This window comes from Eptatretus burgeri, chromosome 2 (assembly GCF_056783735.1).
Source record: "Eptatretus burgeri isolate ZD-2024b chromosome 2, Ebu_testis_v1, whole genome shotgun sequence".
Taxonomy (NCBI): Eukaryota; Metazoa; Chordata; class Myxini; order Myxiniformes; family Myxinidae; genus Eptatretus; species Eptatretus burgeri.
Window position 1 is genome coordinate 106,405,663 of NC_140962.1, and position 18,372 is coordinate 106,424,034.

Here is an 18,372-nt window from a genome sequence, read left to right on the forward strand (position 1 = left end):
TAAATGTTATAATTTTATTTCAAATTATTTTCAGACCATCAGCAGCTCATGACAGTTGCTGAAGGTATCACAGCACTGCTCTTTCCATTTGTCTGGCAACATGTCTACGTGCCTATCCTGCCAGCGTCACTCCTGCATTTCCTTGATGCACCTGTTCCTTATCTCATGGGATTGCAATTGGATGGGGAGGATGGCCGAGCAAGTCTTGAACTTCCTCAGGAGGTACCTTTTTATTATTATTCTTTCTTCCTGCTGTCTGCTACCTATTCCCGTGCATATTTCTAAGCACAGGGGGTCAGACGTGGTTAGAGATATTTACCTCTAGCGGGAATGAGCAATACTAGGTATTAACTATTTGTTGGAATGAAAAAATAGCTTATTACATGTTAGAAATCTCATCTATAATTCCCCAAAATTAGGAAAATTGAAATGGAAATATTTAACCATTGTCACAACAACAAGGTTCCACCAATTTATACTTTCGCAACAGCACAGAGGAGCAGTGATAGGTGGTACTCTACCTTACAGGTAAGGGTAACAAAATCAAATGAATACACATCCTGCATTAAATGTTTGTAAGGCTTCTCTGTTGAGGAGTGGAGGTTAGTGCTGGACGAGTCACTGAGACATGAGGTGACACTTTGGTGAAACAGAATGCTCTCCTTTTTCGTTGAAGAAATAGTTTGCCATCTCTTGTTGCTTCAAAAGAAAGTGCGATACTTGTACACCATGCCTACCCCAATTTATTGATGTGACTGTGCAGAATCATACGGTGCTTATTAAATGGCTGATAGTTACCCCACGCACAGGAAGCAAAAAGCAGGTTTAAGCAATTGGCTAACCTCTGGCTGTCCGTCCGTTTGTCCACAAACGCCACTTTATGGTCGAAGAACAACTTGATTTTGATTGCTATATTTTTAACACGAATCGGAACATGAATTGGAAAACAAACCTGTAGTTTAACAGTAATTTGGCTCCGAATTTGTCTTGATCACACATGCGCAGAGAGGAGTGAGATATTTTTACTCTCTGCCTCTCTGGCAGTAAAACAAAATTGAAAAATCACTCCCAACGGGAAACTTGCTGATTTTAATGACGTCATGAAGGACACATGCCAAAGGCACGAATAACTCGTGTAACGTGTTGGATAGGTTGGTGTATAAGACACTAGCTTCTACAGCGGTAAACTTCCAGATTATTTTTTTTTTCTACAACCTTTAAAGTGTATTTTATTTCAATTTCATTTTGTGTTTGAACACTGTCAAACAGAAATCACCTTTTTGACACTTTAAAAACCCTTCCATTTAGCAGTTCTTCTTCTTCTTCTTCTTCTCCTTCTCCTCCTCCTTCTCCTTCTCCTTCTCCTCCTTCTCCTTCTCCTCCTTCTCCTTCTCCTCCTTCTCCTTCTCCTTCTCCTCCTCCTTCTCCTCCTCCTTCTCCTCCTCCTTCTCCTCCTCCTTCTCCTCCTCCTTCTCCTTCTCCTTCTCCTCCTCCTTCTCCTCCTCCTTCTCCTCCTCCTTCTCCTCCTCCTTCTCCTTCTCCTCCTCCTTCTCCTCCTCCTTCTCCTCCTCCTTCTCCTCCTCCTTCTCCTCCTCCTTCTCCTCCTCCTTCTCCTCCTCCTTCTCCTCCTCCTTCTTCTCCTCCTTCTCCTCCTCCTTCTCCTCCTCCTTCTCCTCCTCCTTCTCCTCCTCCTTCTCCTCCTCCTTCTCCTCCTCCTTCTCCTCCTCCTTCTCCTCCTCCTTCTCCTTCTCCTCCTCCTCCTCCTTCTCCTTCTCCTCCTCCTCCTCCTCCACAGCGGATCATCTGTATGATCCGCATAGTGATTTGGCACAGGTTTTACGCCGGATGCCCTTCCTGACGCAACCCTGGTCGCCTCTTACGACACAGGGATATGGTACACCTATTTTAACCGGGGTATACACCGGCCAGTATACTGGTACTCATTTCGCCGCCCTCGGAAGGATGACAGGCTGAGTCAACCCCCTGGTGTATTAATTCAGTGGCCCAACGGGGCTTGAACTCAGGACCTTTTGGATCCCAAGCCGCTGCCCAAACCACTGCGCCAACACCAGGCTACCTTCCATTTAGCAGTACTTGGGCATGTTAAATAAGGGGGTGTATAAGACACTGCATCAATGGTGCTAAACTTTTGGAATTTTTATAGTGTGACCTTTAAAATCATTATTTTATTTCAGTTTAATTATATACTTGAATACAGTGTGGGGTGAGGTGTTCTATGAACCCTCTAGTGTTTTATGTGACAACAGAACTCAGGGTTGCTTGGTTCTTGTATAGAATTAAAAAAGAAAAATGTGGCTTCCATATATGCATCATCCCTCGCTCTTCCACCCACAAGGCTGGGCTATGTTTGGTTGACGTGGACCATCGGAGCTTGGAGCTTCCTGAAGACCTTCCGCAGTTCCCCAATAAACTGGAGTTTGTGCAGGAGCTCTCAGAGGTGCTGCTAAACTTTGGAGTGCCCCCCGAGGGCAGCCTGCATTGCAGTGACCGTGCAACACACCTTCATGATCTCACGATCAACCCCATGCGGCTAACGAGCGAGGATCATTGCAATGGGAATGTTCTCTGTGAGAGTACTGAGCCACTACAGCCTTCTATGGAAGAGCTACTCAAGGTTTGACAGATCCTTGCATTGTCATGGTGTGCTCGTTTTGGGGAGAGGTCCTGCTCTTGCTTTTATCATCACATTTGGATGAGGAATTGATCAAAAAATGAAAAATGCGTGGCTTTCAAAATGATTACTGTACCTCTGACACGCGTGAACTTGCAGGGGAACGAAACGCTTGCCAAACTGCATGCATTAGCAAAGCGGACAGGGCTGGCCCTTGATTTATCAGACCCAGCTTCAAGACCCTTAGATGGTAAAGGAAAAGCTCGTGAAGATGGGGCAGGTATTCGCTGCTTATTACACTTGCATTTATGCACCTCTGTGTTTCATGGTGTTGGTGTTTGTTTGTTTTTTTTTTTTAACATTGTCCTTTCAATTTTCATCCAGGTAATTCATCAATTTAATTTACAGGTCATGACAACTCTTATTTTGCTTTGTTTGTTTATCATTTTGATGATTTTTTTTTTCAAAGATAAATTGATGAACGTTTTCTGAAGCATTCCCTTGGTGTGTTTGTTGGTCGGGCAGTTGCCCGGTCACATATGGATGGACTCCAGGAAAGCAGTGAAGTTGAGGAAATGCACGATTCCCGGTTGAATGTTCACGTACGAGAGGTGTTTGGCAACCAATTTACTCAGCTCTTTGCAGATTATGAGAAGTTTGTAATCCAGCCATGTCAGGACATGGATGCTTGGCTTAACAATCGAGAACACATGCACAACTTTGACAAGGTGAATTTGACCATTTTTATGGATACTTCCATATCTGTGTATTATTAGCTAAGTGTCATGGAATTGTTTCAGTACATCCCCCTTCTACCATTTTGAAGTGCTCCCCAGATTTTAATTCATATGATGGAAGGCTAATTGTGTGGCACTCTTGGTTTCACTCAGAGCCAAAGCTCTGAGATACTTATACCGCCCACTGCGAAATGGTGGTGCAACATCGTGCACCGGAGGTTCATTTTGTCTAAAACTATGGCAAGATATCCTGCTTGTGAAATAAAATTTGGCATCATTATACTTGCCTGTTCTCCCGTCATTTCAAAAGTGAATGCTGAACTTTTCCAATACAGCGTGGGAAGCGGCCACCGTAAACAGAAGATAGACGAACACGTGGACAGACACCATGGTTCAAACTATATAATAGAGGACTTGCCTTCCAAGGAACTTTAACACAGAAAGAGACCATTCGGCCCATCAAGCCTGCACAATGGTTGCCAACCAATGATAGTGTTTTTTGTTTTTTTGTCGATGCAGAGTCTAGGCTCGTGGAAGGGCGATAACACTGAAAGGATCAAGACGCAGTAGGACAAAGTGAACAGTAGAGGGGAGGGGGGACAAGTTGGGTGTGTGACAAGGATGAATTGATTCCATACTTATTGAAGATCAGAATCTGGATCCCGATCTGAGAATGTTTTTAATTTTAAAGTGATTCTTCATCATTGAGAGATGGGGCCAAAAATGATATAGCATGATATTTCAAATAGTTGTGGATGAGTTGGTTCGGTGACGAGAACAAGCCGATTTGATTTTTGGTTACGATCCGGATTCAGATCCTGCCTATCTGTGGGAATCAACATGTAAACTGTCTCGCCTGGCCGAGGTATGCGCTTTACCAAGTGCCACTCGTTTCCTTTTGCATTTGAAGATGAATAATATTTTGTTATATCTTTGAGTTTATATTTGGATGTGGTTTAATTTTTGAACCACGACGTGTTATTAAATGTAAGCAATGGATTAAGCCCATTGTTTGTCTACACCTTCCCTTTTTCTTTCCACTCACCGATCCCTTTCATCTCCTGCCACATGCCCTAATCGATGCTTTATCTCTAAATGGATTACGTTAGATATTTACGACAAATAGCCAATGTGTGTTCACCATTTCCACCCATAACGTTACCAGGTATGTTAAGCCTCAGAAGGCAGTTGGCCATGCAAAATTGCTTTTTGGTTTGCATTGACTGTCAAAACGTTGCATTAACGAGGGGTGATTCATTTGTTTGTGGCCCAACCTACTTTTTGACATGATAGGATGAATAGAGTTTTCGAGTATAAAGATCTATTCTTGCTATTATGATCTGCCTCGTTAATTCCACATTTTTGCTGGCAAATTTTCGAGAGTGTGGACTCAAATTGGGGAACCCCCTTAAATTCAGTCAAAATGGAGAAATTGGAGCTCCGAGCTGTGATAACGTACCTGCACAAGAAGGGCTTGCCTCCATCTGGATCTGGATACATGTGGATATGGTGGCGACATTAGGGGATGATGCTCCTTCATATTCCATGATAAAGAACTGGGTCGCTGAGTTCAGGTGTGACAGAACAAACACTGAAGATGAACAAAGATCAGGTCATCCTGTTGAGATGGCACTGCCATAAATAGTGGACTAAGTAGTGATGAAAGGCAGACGAGCAACGATCAGGGACGTATCTGAGACATTGGGTGTCAGTTTTGGTTCGGTTCAATCAATTCACACAGACAAATTTGGCAATTGTGGCGGCACGGTGGGTTCCTCGAATGCTGACGGTAGATCAGAAAAGAGCTCGTCTGGACATTTCCCATTAGCTGTTGGACCATTTTCATGCTGATCCAGATAAACACCTCCAGAAGATTGTAATTCAGGTTGAGACATGGGTTCACGATTTCGATCCTGCGACAAGGTAATGCAGCATGCAGTGGAAACAAACAGGATCCCCACCTCAAAAGTTAGAGGACATTATGAGCTGGACAGTTAATGGCCATTGTGTTTTGAGATTGTGATGTTGTGATAATGGTTGATTTCTTAGAAAAGGGAAGTACCGTTAACAATGATCATTATTCTGATGAACCGCACCGATTTCATGATGCAATTAAGCAAAGGAGGTGATGAAAACTGGCCCATGGTGTACTCCTTCTCGAAGACAACACCTCTCCACACACAGCCCAACTTTTGGTGGGTACTGCTTGCTAACTGTGGGTATGAACCTCTACCATACCCATCCGACTCACCAGATCTAGCCTCATCCGACTTCTATGTGTTCCCTCACCTGAAAGAAGCTCTGCAGGGGAACAAATATAGGAATGAAAATTCCATGATTGCAGCTGTGGAGGACTTCCTGGAGGGGCATGATAAAGAGTTCCACAGAATGGGCACAACCAAGCTTGAGGAACGATAGATGAAGTGTATTGCTGGGAAAGGAGATCATGTTGAGAAAGAAAGTTAAATAAAAGTGATTGTATAGTGTTTTCTTTGTAGGGCCACAAATGAACTGATCACTCGTATTAATCGCAATGAAAAGGTTGGCGAACTATGTAAAAAAAAAACATTAATAATAATAAAATGTGTGTGTGTGACATGACATGACATGACAGAAGTAAATAAACACTATGATTTTGAAATTATTTATTTATTTCACATTTGAAGTATATTTGATCCATTTTTAGCTCACCTGTTCGAAGAATAGAGAGCTATAGCGATACCCCCAGCGTGAGCGTGAGCGTGAAAATGTTAAAGTTTTTGGTGCAAGTTATTTCCTTTCTAATGTTTTTATCTACGACACTTTTTTTACTGATTACAATATACAAATACATATATTGCTTTAAAATTATTTGGATCAGACTTCACTGCAATGCTTTATAAAAAATATTATTAGACTAGTCTTTTAAAAACGATAAATGTATAAACAGGCGAGCATTGGGTGGCTTTGACACCAACTCTCTGGTAATACATACACTCGTATTTTGTGCACTTGCCATTTGCAGATTTCAATGCTTTTACTCTTTCAGACATAAAACTAACAAGTTCCGAAATTTTCTCTTGTGGGATTTCTGCCCAGGCTTCACACAGACGGGTTAACAATTCTGCCCGTGATGTTGGTTTCCTGGACTTTTTTTCCACACAGCTCGATCCAATATGGCCCAGAGGTGTTTGATGGGATTCGTGTTGGGAGACTGACTTGGCCATGGAAGTCGCTTGATCCCATTTCTGTCCTGCCGTTCTTTGGTCTTTTTTGCAGTGTGGCTTGAAGCTCCATCTTCCATGAACAGAGTGTTGTTTTTGACCATCTGACCAGTGGAGAAGACTGGGAGAAGTTCATCCTCGAGGATAGAAATGTGTGTCTTCGTGTTGATGTTGCGCCAACACACTCCACAAGCTCTGACCGACCAGTGCTCCAGATTCCTCCCCACACACTCACAGAAAAACCACCATGTTTGACAGTTGGCTGCAATCTGTTTAAAGAGAACTCTTGATTGGGAAGTCTCCAGACCCATATGCACCCACTGTAAGAAAATTGAGCAAATTGGGACTCGTCTGTAAAAATGACAGTTTGGCAAAACTCCAAGGGTCTGTTGGCCATCTCGTCAGCCCACTTTTTTCTCCTTTGAATGTTGGCTGGTCCAAGAAGAGGTTTTCTCCTCTCTGCTCTCCCTCAGTAGCCCAGTTGATGAAGGTACCGCACGGTAGTTCTTGAGCTAACTTAGACCTCCTCTGCAACATCTGCTGCCTTGTATCAGGAAGTTTTCTCAATGGACCGCTTGACAGCTCAAAGACACCTTTCCGAGAGGCCAGATTGACCGGAACGGGAAGCTGTGGATTCCTTGCCTTTGCTAGTGAATTGCACTTTCACTCGATTGGCTGTAGAAAGCGGAATGCCAAGATTCTGAACTGTATGATGCTGGCTGACTCAACCTTCCGATTGGCCAACAATTCGTCCTCTTTGAAAATCGCAAAGGTTGTGTGCTCCCTGGGTTTGAGGCATAGTTGTCAAACAAGACCCAAGAACTTGTTTCTGCAAATAAATAGTTGAATATTAGTACAAATCACTGAGTAAAACTCGCTTTATACAGGTGAAATGAATAAATTTAAGGTGTCCATTTACTTCTGTCATGTCTCTGTATGTATGTATAGATATATAGATATATTGTATGCAGCTGGAACAAAAATATGTATTTTTTGCTGGAACTTGTACATAAATCATGTGCAAGGCAACAGTCATACTCCTTTTACACACATTGTGAGGGACATTCAAAAATCACAGAAATAAACCCAGTGTCAGGGATTTGTGTCCGAGATCACAGCATCACGAGTCATGTGCTCAGATGTGAATGCCACACAGGCCATCCTTTGGTCTCATGTCTCGAATTATTCCATACTAATTTATCCCTTTCTCCTTTTGCCAGGCTTCTTTTTTATCAGATCAGCCTGAACCCTATCTGCCTTTCCTTTCACGCTTCATCGAGACACAAATGTTTGCATCATTTGTGGACAACAAGATCCTTGCCCAGTGGGAGGAAAAAGATCCCCTGCTGCGAGTGTTTGATTTGCGTGTCGAGAAAGCACGCATGTTTGGTGTACGAGCACCCCTCCTGCGTGCGACGTACCAAAAGTGCTCAGCTGTGCGTGAAAATGGTGCGTTTACGTACATCTATCTAATAATCTCCTCCTCTCTGTCTGGCTGTCCCTCCGTTACACGTCGTGGGTTGACGGAATCTCGTGATATTGTGAATTGAACTTGTTTCGTCTTCATTTCGTTTCAACAATGTATTTATGCATCACGAAGAAGATAATTAATTGAAGATAATTTATTGACACAATTGGGCGACTCACAATCATTTGACTTCCACAGTATCCTCGGAACACATCTCGTGAGATTGTGAATTGAGACCTGAAGGTAGTTGAGACAATTGTTCTGATGGGATTGTGAAGAGAGTGAAAGGAGAATTTGGGAAGGTGGTAAAGCATGTTATTAGGAGGCAGGAGTAGGTGAAGTTGTTAATGGCATGGTAAAGAGTTAAATATTTTACTATTTTAATGATTAAATAACATAATGATGTAAGAATGCCCTCTTGTTTTGAGAGGAGGACAGAGTGTTGGGGTAGGTGGGGGGCACAGTGTGGAAAGAGAGTTGGGTGAGGGGGAGTTGAAGACTTGTGGTGGGTGGGTTGAAGACTGGGGAGGAGATTGAAGCCCTGGGGTTGGGGAGAGTTGAATTGGGCTGTGGTTGGTGGGGGGGATTGATTTAATTGAGGAACATTTTCAGTTCACACATGTTGAGATAATATTAAATTCCCATGATATTTAAATTTTCTTTACATAATGTTGAAGTCACATTTTGCATTACAGCAGATTTCCGCGGGTACCTGCTAGTAAGCATGGAGTATGCCAGTACTCCATCTGGAAAGATGGTGTGGGGACAAAAATGGCTACCCCATGAAATGTGTACCAAATGATACACTTAAAAGCTACTATGGAGTGAAGTCATAAGCCTTTTTTAAAGCCATACCTTTTATTCTCTCGTATTATAATGGGGTAGGGTGTGGTTAGGTAAATGAGAGAGCAGGTTGAAAGGGGGGGGGAGTGGATGAAGGTGAATAATATGACATCCCTTCCAAGTAACTTCAACTTGGAAGGAGGCCACTAAGCCCATCGAGCCTCCACAATGGTTGCCAACCTATTGTTGTTTGTCCTTGCTCTGTCCTTAAATGCTGAGCATCAAGAAAGGGAGCAGCACGTACCATTTTGAAGTCTTTGGTATGACTCCACCACAGTCGGGTTCGAACCACCAACGTCCCACATTCACAGTAGCCACTAACTATTACACAATCAAATCTTGTTGAATGCACTGTTAAATTTGGCAGAGGGGTCAGGTGAGATTAAGATGGGTTGGATGGAGAACAAATGGGTCCACCAAGTCAAGAGACCAATTTTATGTGCATGTCCACATGTATGAAATCTGTTTTTGAATACTTTGTTGAATGAATGATTGATGTTTAAGTCGTTCTATCTCCTCCTTTTAAATTCCAATCATAAGTCTTGAGAAAACTTTCTAAATTGGATGTTGAATATACTTTGACAGTTTTTTTTATGCTTTCCTCCAGATTTAAAAAGAAACGACGTGCTTTGTTTTTGCACACTTCTTATGTTGGTGCCCTAATTTTCTAAATCTTTGTTTTATCCAGAACAAGCTCTCGAACAGCGTCTGGCCAAGATAGATCACACAGCTGTACATGCTCACCTGCTGGATATGCGCATCGGACAAGGAAAGTACGAGCGAGGATTTTTTCCATGCTTGCAGGCTGAAGTTCTGGCAACTGGGCCTGTTACAGATAGGTGTGTCATGCATTTCAACTACTTTAATTATCACTTTAACTTTTTACATTTTCAAATGGAACAAAACATAATTGATGGAATATAATGGTGTCAGATTTTTCATATTTGGGGACTTGGCAGCTGTTGTTTTTTTTTTTTTCTTCTTCTGATTAATAGCCTAATATGGAAAGAAAGTGCAAACACAAGTCAGCCCGTGTTCTTTTTCTCCGAAGAAGGGTTATCACTTCAAACTCCACCTTCTCATTGCTTTCCATGGTGGTTAGCATACCTCGATCAACATTCTATTGATTCCATCCATTGCCCTTTTCTGTTATCAAGTGTTTCCTATTTATTATCCACTGTGTCTGTCTTGCACGTTTCTTCTCCAATGAACAATCACTGGTTTAAGACACTTCATGGAGCCATTGTGACATAAATTATAAAGATTTTGTGAAGGAAGATGTGGTCAACCTTCAAGCTCAACCCATGCAGGAAATTCAACTTTTTCAAAGCTCATTCATCATCCTTCTATTAATTTGCAGTTGGTCACTGGCTTTGACACCAATACAAATCTTTATTACGGACCCTAGGGATAAAAAAGCTACATATATCGAACAAACTGTTTTAAATGGCACACCTCGTTGCCATTAGAGCATTTAAATTGAATCGGATGTGGCAATAAATGTGAATTATTGCTCCCAGCTTGCCAGCTTGATGACAGAAGACACCGTTTGAATTTTTGCCGCCTTCATCCCTATCCTGTGCGTGCACGGATGAGTTGTTAGGTCATCTCTTCGAGCATGACCTAATAATATGGGTGTCGATGTCCTTCGATCCGTCCGTCCGTTCACAATGAAGTTGAAGCGGGAGATCTGGTTATTAGTGATCCTGATAGAGGTCGATGAGACGTACACGATGGTATGACTTTCAAGGTCACTGAAGGTCAAGGTCACGAGGCCTTTGAAGTTGCGAAAATGACGATTTTCAAATTCTATCTCCTCCGCCATTTCTCAAGCGATCTTGAATTTGATTGTGGCAAATGAATCTATGAGATAATGTCTAAATTTTGATCAGGCCGGATTTTCGATATTCGCTTTTGTTTTCGTTTCACGTGACTTCAAAGTTGGCAAAAAATGCGAAAATGACGATTTTCAAAATCTATCTCCTACATTTCTCAAGCGATCTTGAATTTGATTGTGGCATATTAATCTATGGGACAATATCTAAATTTGGTCAGGCCGGATTTTCGATATTCGCTTTCGTTTTCGTGTCACGTGACTTCAAAGTTGGCAAAAAATGCGAAAATGACGATTTTCAAAATCTATCTCCTCCTACATTTCTCAAGCAATCTTGAATTTGATTGTGGCATATGAATCTATGGGACAATATCTAAATTTGGTCAGGCCGGATTTTCGAATTTCGCTTTCGTTTTCGCGTCACGTGACTTCAAAGTTTGCAAAAACTGCCCTACCTTCAGGAGGCTATATATTCTCTACTGGGCATGGTAAAAGTTAGTGAATGGTGTCATTGCATAGCAGCTGACCTTGTATATTATATTTATACATTTTCTGCCGAAAGTGCAGAAGTTTCAAAACCCGAATTGTCAACGTCTGCATTTATTTTCAAAATATAATTTCGTGCACGCGCGCCAAAATGCCGAGTCATCTTTAACCAAACTGCGCAGTTCGAGCTGCGCAGTAGAACTGCGCAGTAGTCTTCGGTCATAACTGAACATTGAGAACTTGTGGTATTATTTCTCGCAGAGATGACCGTCACTACCGCATGGGGGTAATTTTATTTTTGAAGTAACTTCTGATTGTTTTGAAGTACAATGATATTGTAATGAAATTGGGCTTTTGCAGTCATAATTCCATCAAACATTTGGGAGCAAAAATGTTATTTAGCTTGAATACCTAAAGGCCCGGTCACACCTTGACGTTTCAGCCAGCGATGGCAACGTATTAAAATGTATGTAAAACGCTGGCTTACGTTGAACTTTTGATGATTTTTTTTTAAAGATTTGGACGTATTCATAGCGACTTGGTCTTATGTATAACGCATTGGTAACGGACACAGAACGTTTCGTTGTGTTATAGATAACTTATACCAACGAATGCTGAACCTGTTGTCGGCCTACACAACCTATGCCCAACGATAGTCTAACTTAGGCATAGCGCGTTGCACGCATCGCCGATGATGTCGTGACGTAGCCTATTAAAAGGCTGATGCACAACAATTCGAATCATAACTGCCGTAGAAATGGAAGTGTCAACATCGCGGTCACACCTTGGCGATCTTGCCAGCGTATGCCGACCTAAGAAAAATGTGTCTAAAACGTTGGGGGCACGTCAAATACGGTATGAGTAAGTTTGGTATACGTGAGTAGAACGCTAAAGTATGCTATCATACGTCGTAGTAAGTAGAGTACGTCAAGAAATTTTAAACATGTTCAAAATTTTACGACGTACTCGGCGTATGACACACGTTCCGCATGCGATGGGGATAAGTTGTACACACGATATGTGGACGCTTACACACGTCCACAAACGCTACTTATAAGCTACTCATAAGTCGAAACACGTCGCGGTAATGTCTTTTTTACGCGAAAAATTATTTCTAACTTATGTTTGACGTGCTTTGAACCAATTCTTTACGTAGTCCCAACACACATCGACGTATGTAGACGTATTCCAATGACGTCTTCCGGTCGACAAAAAAAAAAAAATTAACGTGTTTCTAGCTTACAACTGCCATATAAAGACGTGTTCCCAGCGGTTTTGGGAATTGGTATATAAAAATGCTGCTCATAAAAGGGGAACCCAACAGTGTTTTCGAGTCCTTTTTGAGTCGATGTCCATGTCAGCAGTAACAGTATCAGTATCAGTATCAGTATTAGTATTAGTATTAGTATTAGTATTAGTATTAGTTTGTTCATGTTGGCAGTAGTAGGTGAGTGTGAGGGGGAGGGTGTGGGTTATGATGGATCGTCCTTGCGTTTTACGATTTAACGATTTAAATGATAAACTCAACGATTTAAATGGCTGCAACTCCACTATTGAAAGTAGACGCTTGCGCTCAACAATTGGATTTTTTTTACACTCAACGACTTTTAAACGGTACCACTCAGCTATTTTCATTGTTTAGAATGAACGATTTAAATTGCTGTCACTCGCCTTTGTTTTTTGACGCTGGGGTTTGGAAATTTGAAGCGCTTCTTCTGAACGTGTTAAAACGCTCAAACTCGACTATTTTAAATAGACGCTGCCGATGGACAATTGGAATCATAGCCAAGCTAGACATCAAAGTGTGAACATCCTCGTCATGCCAAAGAAAAGTTTGAAGAATGCTGCCAATAAGTGTCCTGGCCGTGGCCGTGGACGCTGACGCAAGGACGATCCATTATACCGACGTCTTTCTGTCGACGTGTGGCATCGAACGCGTAACGTGCCAACAACACGTTAATCATAGGTTAGAAATAAGTTTCAGGTACGCTAAACATTACCTCGGCGTGTCTCAACTTATGATTAACTTACAAGTAGCATGTGGTGACGTCTGTCAACGATCGCAGACCGTGCATACAACTTGTGGCCAGCGTAGCGGAACGTGTGAGTCATACGCCGGCATACGTCGTGAAATTTCAAGCATGAAAGAATTTGAGGACAACCGAAAAGTACAACGTTTAAAGCCAACGTACAACGACGTATGGCAGTGTTTTTCAGCGTGCTCTCAATGTTATCAAAACTTACCCATAACGTATTCAACGTGTGCCAGCGTTTTAGAAAAAAAATTCAAAAATCGGCATACGTTGGCTAAAACGTCAAGGTGTGACCGGGCCTTAAGTCCCATTGTTGAATAGTGGAGCATAAAATGGACTGATTGTCAAACGGAGCTTTTTTGAAATTTATGACATTGTATCCAGAACCATGTTGTTTCACATAGGTGGTCTCGGAGAAGTTCCATGGCACGGTGGCGTAGGAAAGACAGGGTACGACAACAGTCAGAGCATCTGCAGCTGGACAACACTCAGCGGGAGGTAGATATTGCTTCCTTTTCCTCCCAAGTGACCTTTTTGCCTTTAAAAAGTCATTTAATAAATAATATATCTCAACAGAGGTCTCGTCAAGTTTTATTCATGTTTTTCATTTCTGTTTTTGTTTTTTTGCAAAATTTTAATTTCACAAACGATGTATTAAAATGTTTTGCTCAATTACTGTACCACTGCTAAAACTCAATCAAAAGTGCAATACTCTTTTGTGTGTGGGGGGGAAAAAAAACAACTGTCAAAATAGACCACGCAAACAGAAATCTGAAAAGAGTGGGGGGGGGGAGTGGGATTGTGAAAAGACAACTGCCAAACTAATTATGGGATATAACGTTTTACATTTCAATTTGATATTTAGATGTGTACATTCTCCAAGCAAGATGTTGATTGCTCGCTCAGACGTGGTGAAGCCAGCAATGAAAAAGAAGCCCATAAAGGAGCCAACAGACCATGCCTTTCAAGCTGTCTGATGGAACTTGCACAAAGTGTGACATTAGGTGGTGTTTTGTTAGCTCCCTCTTATGTGCTCACACTTGGATTCCTTGAATGGCAAGTGCCGCAGCTCTTATTACTCCACGCACGCAAAGCTAAAAGTAGGCTTAAGGTTCACTTCTGTCTGTCTGTCTGTCTGTCTGTCTGTCCATCTATCTCTACAAACGTCAGTTTATGATCGTGGAATAACTTTATTTCAATTGAATGTTATATTTTGAAGACTAATCGGAAAAAAAACGAACCTATAGTTTAGCAGTAGCACCACTTGGCTCTGAATTAATCCTGATTGTGTAGGTGCAGAGAGGAGTGAGATTTTTTTTTTACTCTGTCTACCTGTCTGGCAGTCAAACAAAATTGAAAATCATTCCAAACAGGAAACTTCCTGTTTCTAAGGATGTCATAATGGAGACAAACAACAGGCACGAAGAACCAATGTAACGTGTTAAATAAGGTGGTGTAAAGGATGCTCCATCAATGGCGGTAAACTTCTGAAGTTTTTATTTTCCTCCGACGTTTTAAATCTTTATTTTATTTCAGTTGAATTATATACTGCATCACTGCAGAACACAAGTCGCCTTTTTGCCACTTTCAAAACACTTGTTTTGGAGTGCACGGAGAAAATATTATGGAATTATACTTCATCAATCCCAATTAAATTTGTCGCTCGTAGACTCCACCCATGTTCTTGTTTCTCAAGACAATATGGGGTAAGGTGTTCCATGAACTCTCTAGTTTAGTTATTGGAACTGGCAGGAGCAGAAATGGGGGATGAGGCAGAGTGTTTGACATTGATTACTGACACTCTCCTAATGTTGTTTGTCGTTGCCTCCTTTGATAATTCTCTTGATATGCATTTTAAGGTCATTCAATATTGCATACAAAAGACAATTATGTTGGATGTAGGAAATATAATATTATGTGAAATATTTACATACACCCCTGCCCCTTCCTCCCCCCCCACCCCTCCCTCCATGAAGAGATACATCCAGGAAGCTCGCAGCAAGAGTGTGCGACAGCCCAAGCTTTCCGAGCTATCTCCCTCTGTCATCGCCCAGACCAACTCAAAATTTGTTGAAGGTCTTTTACGCGAATGTCGCCTTAAGGTGGGAGTTGTTTCCTGTCTTGTTAGGGTGCTGTGTTGAGCTTAATTAACTGAGCTGTTGGTCTCCGAAGAACTTTATGAGAAGAATTGAACAGATTAAGCTTGGAAACCCAAAAAAACTACAATGTTTGAGTGTACAATCAACAGAAAAGCAAAATGGTGGCATGATGATATATAACATCCTCGTTTACTAAAATGATTGGTCTAGGTTTGGAATTTTTGGATATTTTGATTAAAGAAAACAAAAACTGTAAACGACGCATGCCTCAGTTCTTTTGCTGCATCACCCGCTCATTGTTCTTCTGTATTTGCAGTTTTCTATATTGTCATAAATTTGTAACTTGGTATGACATGCAGACTAAACGTATGCTGGTGGAGAAGCTCGGCCAAGAAGCTGTGGACCTTGGCCATGGAGAGGTGAACATTACTGGGCTGGAGGAAAACACATTGCTAGCCAGCCTTTGTGATTTGCTGGAAAGAATCTGGAGCCATGGTCTCCTCATCAAGCAGGTGAAATATTGACGTACAATAATTATGTGTTATCTCAGAAAGATACCGGAGTTGATCTTTCAGGTTAAGATTTTGTTATCAAGATGATCTTGATGAAAAATTCACTTCGTTTTTATTTCGTTTGGAGAATATCGTTTTTGTATTGCTGAATGCCACTCTTATCTGGAGACGCAAACCCAAGTCTTGCAGCCAGGATGATTGCCGAGTAGTTAGTGTTGATTATCAGCAGCAGTTGGTTTTATTTTCTTAAAATATGCATGGAGACTGCATCATTTTTGCAAAAACATTGTTCCTTGTTCAAACGTGCTCTCTATTAATAGGACTATGCTCAGAGAGTAGCATCTTCAGCCATTTCTGGTATCTCTTATCCCAGCAAGTACAATATGACATTATTAACCTAATCTGTGCTTCATACCTGAAAACTCGGCCATTTCTGTAAAGCTTGAAAGCACCATCATTTCTTCTTGCTTCCAATGCGACTCGCCTTGTTTTTAAGGCTCCATAGTTGGTGAGTTTGTTTTTTTTTTTAAATGTTCCTTTAATTGGCATATAATTTAAACTTTCATTTTGAAAGTCAGAAATTACATCAAAATGCAAGTTGAATTGAATTTGCATTTGTTGAGGTCCATTCCTAGAATGACAAATTTGCTGTCTGTGCGTGTGTTGTCTTTTTCACAATCGGTTCTGGGCATTCCATGTGTTCTCTGAATAAAATCTTTAGTTGGTCATGCTTTTGAATAGATGTGTCCCAAGCACACCCTTATGTGTAGAACATGTTTGAGAAATGCCTTTTCACCCAATAATTTTTCTTTCTGAGTAATGAACTCTGTGTACACTTTGTACATGCAACAATTACCATAGTTTTCTTCTTTTCAATTGAATGATTATGTATTATTGAACATTCTGGCACCATTTACCGCAGGGTAAGTCTGCATTATGGTCTCACTTAATGCGATACCGAGAGAAAGAGCAGCAAGAAGCAGAAGCTAATGATAGCTCAACATACACATGTGAGTTAAACTTGCAATTTGTTTGGATTTATTGATTACATTTTTTCGAGATATTATTATTTTGTACTTGTAGAGGATGGCCTGTTTGGTTTTCTCTTCTGCATATATAGCTCATGATGCTGGGATCACATATTCAAATGATGTATACTGTTGATTTGTCAATTGTCTGCTAATGTTCTTGTCCAGCATGTATTATACGTGCAAGTTCCTCGCTGAGCCTTAGATACAATGGAGTATGAGGAGAGTCAAAAAAAATTTTTTTTTTCTTTTCGTGACTTATCAAAGCCAAAAACTTGACTTCTTCCACCCAACCAGGAAACTCACTCACCACGAGGAATAATGTGAAACATTGGTTAAAAACTATTTAGCAAAGTAGTGACATCTCTGCCGATTGCATTTTGGTTTTGTGGGAATAAATTTTTCATACCTCCTTGTGTATGTTTTACTTTTTCTTCTCCATCCAGATTTGGCTCCTGGTCATGAAAGGAGGAAGACTGCTGCAACACCATCTCTTCCTTCCCTGAAAGTTTCCTTAACCCAGGACATGAGGTATGACCTTATTTGTAAGTCAATTTGCCTGTCTCTCTTTCTTTCTCTCAATATTGCTATGTTAGTTTCCTGTCCAGTTTTCTTTTTGGACTGCTAATTAACTTGGTTGAGGCTTGTGGAGTCAGCCAGGAAACATTTGGAGCCCAAGTCTTTTCACAAAGGCCTAACATGGATGAAGGTGGCAGGATTTTGGAATTTGTTCAAGGTACTCTCAAAAACTCACCTTCCCTCTCTTTGCTGAAGACACTGTGTGCTCTTTAATGACCAGTGTTTGGAGATGGGTCCTTTGACTTGATATCCTAATGAAGGATGTTGCATACATTCATGTATCGCCCTGCATGTAAAACACTACGATGATAGTCTAAAACTGGGCTGAGATTAAAAACCAGGCAAGACAACTCGGGCAAATGCACATACCTTGAGGTTATCTTTCTAGCCCATGCCATAGGCCATCTACATATTACAAATACAACTAGAATGACACTAGGTACAGCACATATCTCTGCCAGGCTCAACATTTTACTTTTTGTATCCCACAGATTTGCAACTGCACCTTAACCAAAATCTAATCGGCTGGTTCTTGTCACTTTTTGAGATATCGTGCTCGCAGACAGACAAACGGGTGAAAATATAACTTCTGTCTGTCTTTGGTGGGGGAGGTAAAAACAGTGTTGATTTCCTGCCCAGTATATATGGCACCTTCATTCTGGTTTTTAAATTTGTATTGGTGGGAACAATCGTCTGGGTGGCAGACAGGCTTTTGTTCTTTGCACATTATGCGGTTTTACTGTGCGAGACATAATCTGTGGCTGATGCTCACAATTGTAGCCAGAGGGTGCTAATATAAATAAATGTGTTTATGTGTATATGTATATGTATATATATGTATATGTATATGTATATGTATATGTGTATATATGTATATATGTATATATGTATATATATATGTATATGTATATATATGTA

The 18,372-nt window shown here is 41.1% G+C and overlaps 1 protein-coding gene and 1 pseudogene across 5 annotated transcripts in view; both read left to right on the top strand.

Moving 5' to 3' along the window:
* The window catches only part of LOC147032751 (DENN domain-containing protein 5B-like), a 95,090-nt gene that overhangs the window by 43,756 nt on the left and 32,962 nt on the right, over positions 1–18,372 (top strand). For all 5 annotated transcript variants that reach the window (XR_015055347.1, XM_085870612.1, XM_085870615.1 and 2 more), the window contains 11 exons: positions 35–222; positions 2,357–2,635; positions 2,792–2,912; positions 3,158–3,360; positions 7,793–8,021; positions 9,572–9,722; positions 13,641–13,734; positions 15,213–15,338; positions 15,695–15,847; positions 16,770–16,857; positions 17,322–17,406. Coding sequence is in view for 4 of the 5 variants with exons in the window: in XM_085870612.1 (XP_085726738.1) it covers positions 35–222; positions 2,357–2,635; positions 2,792–2,912; positions 3,158–3,360; positions 7,793–8,021; positions 9,572–9,722; positions 13,641–13,734; positions 15,213–15,338; positions 15,695–15,847; positions 16,770–16,857; positions 17,322–17,406 (1,717 nt within the window). In the remaining variant the exon portion in view is untranslated. The remainder of the gene's footprint in view (positions 1–34; positions 223–2,356; positions 2,636–2,791; positions 2,913–3,157; positions 3,361–7,792; positions 8,022–9,571; positions 9,723–13,640; positions 13,735–15,212; positions 15,339–15,694; positions 15,848–16,769; positions 16,858–17,321; positions 17,407–18,372) is intronic.
* Positions 4,718–5,392, top strand: LOC147032752 (histone-lysine N-methyltransferase SETMAR-like; annotated as a pseudogene).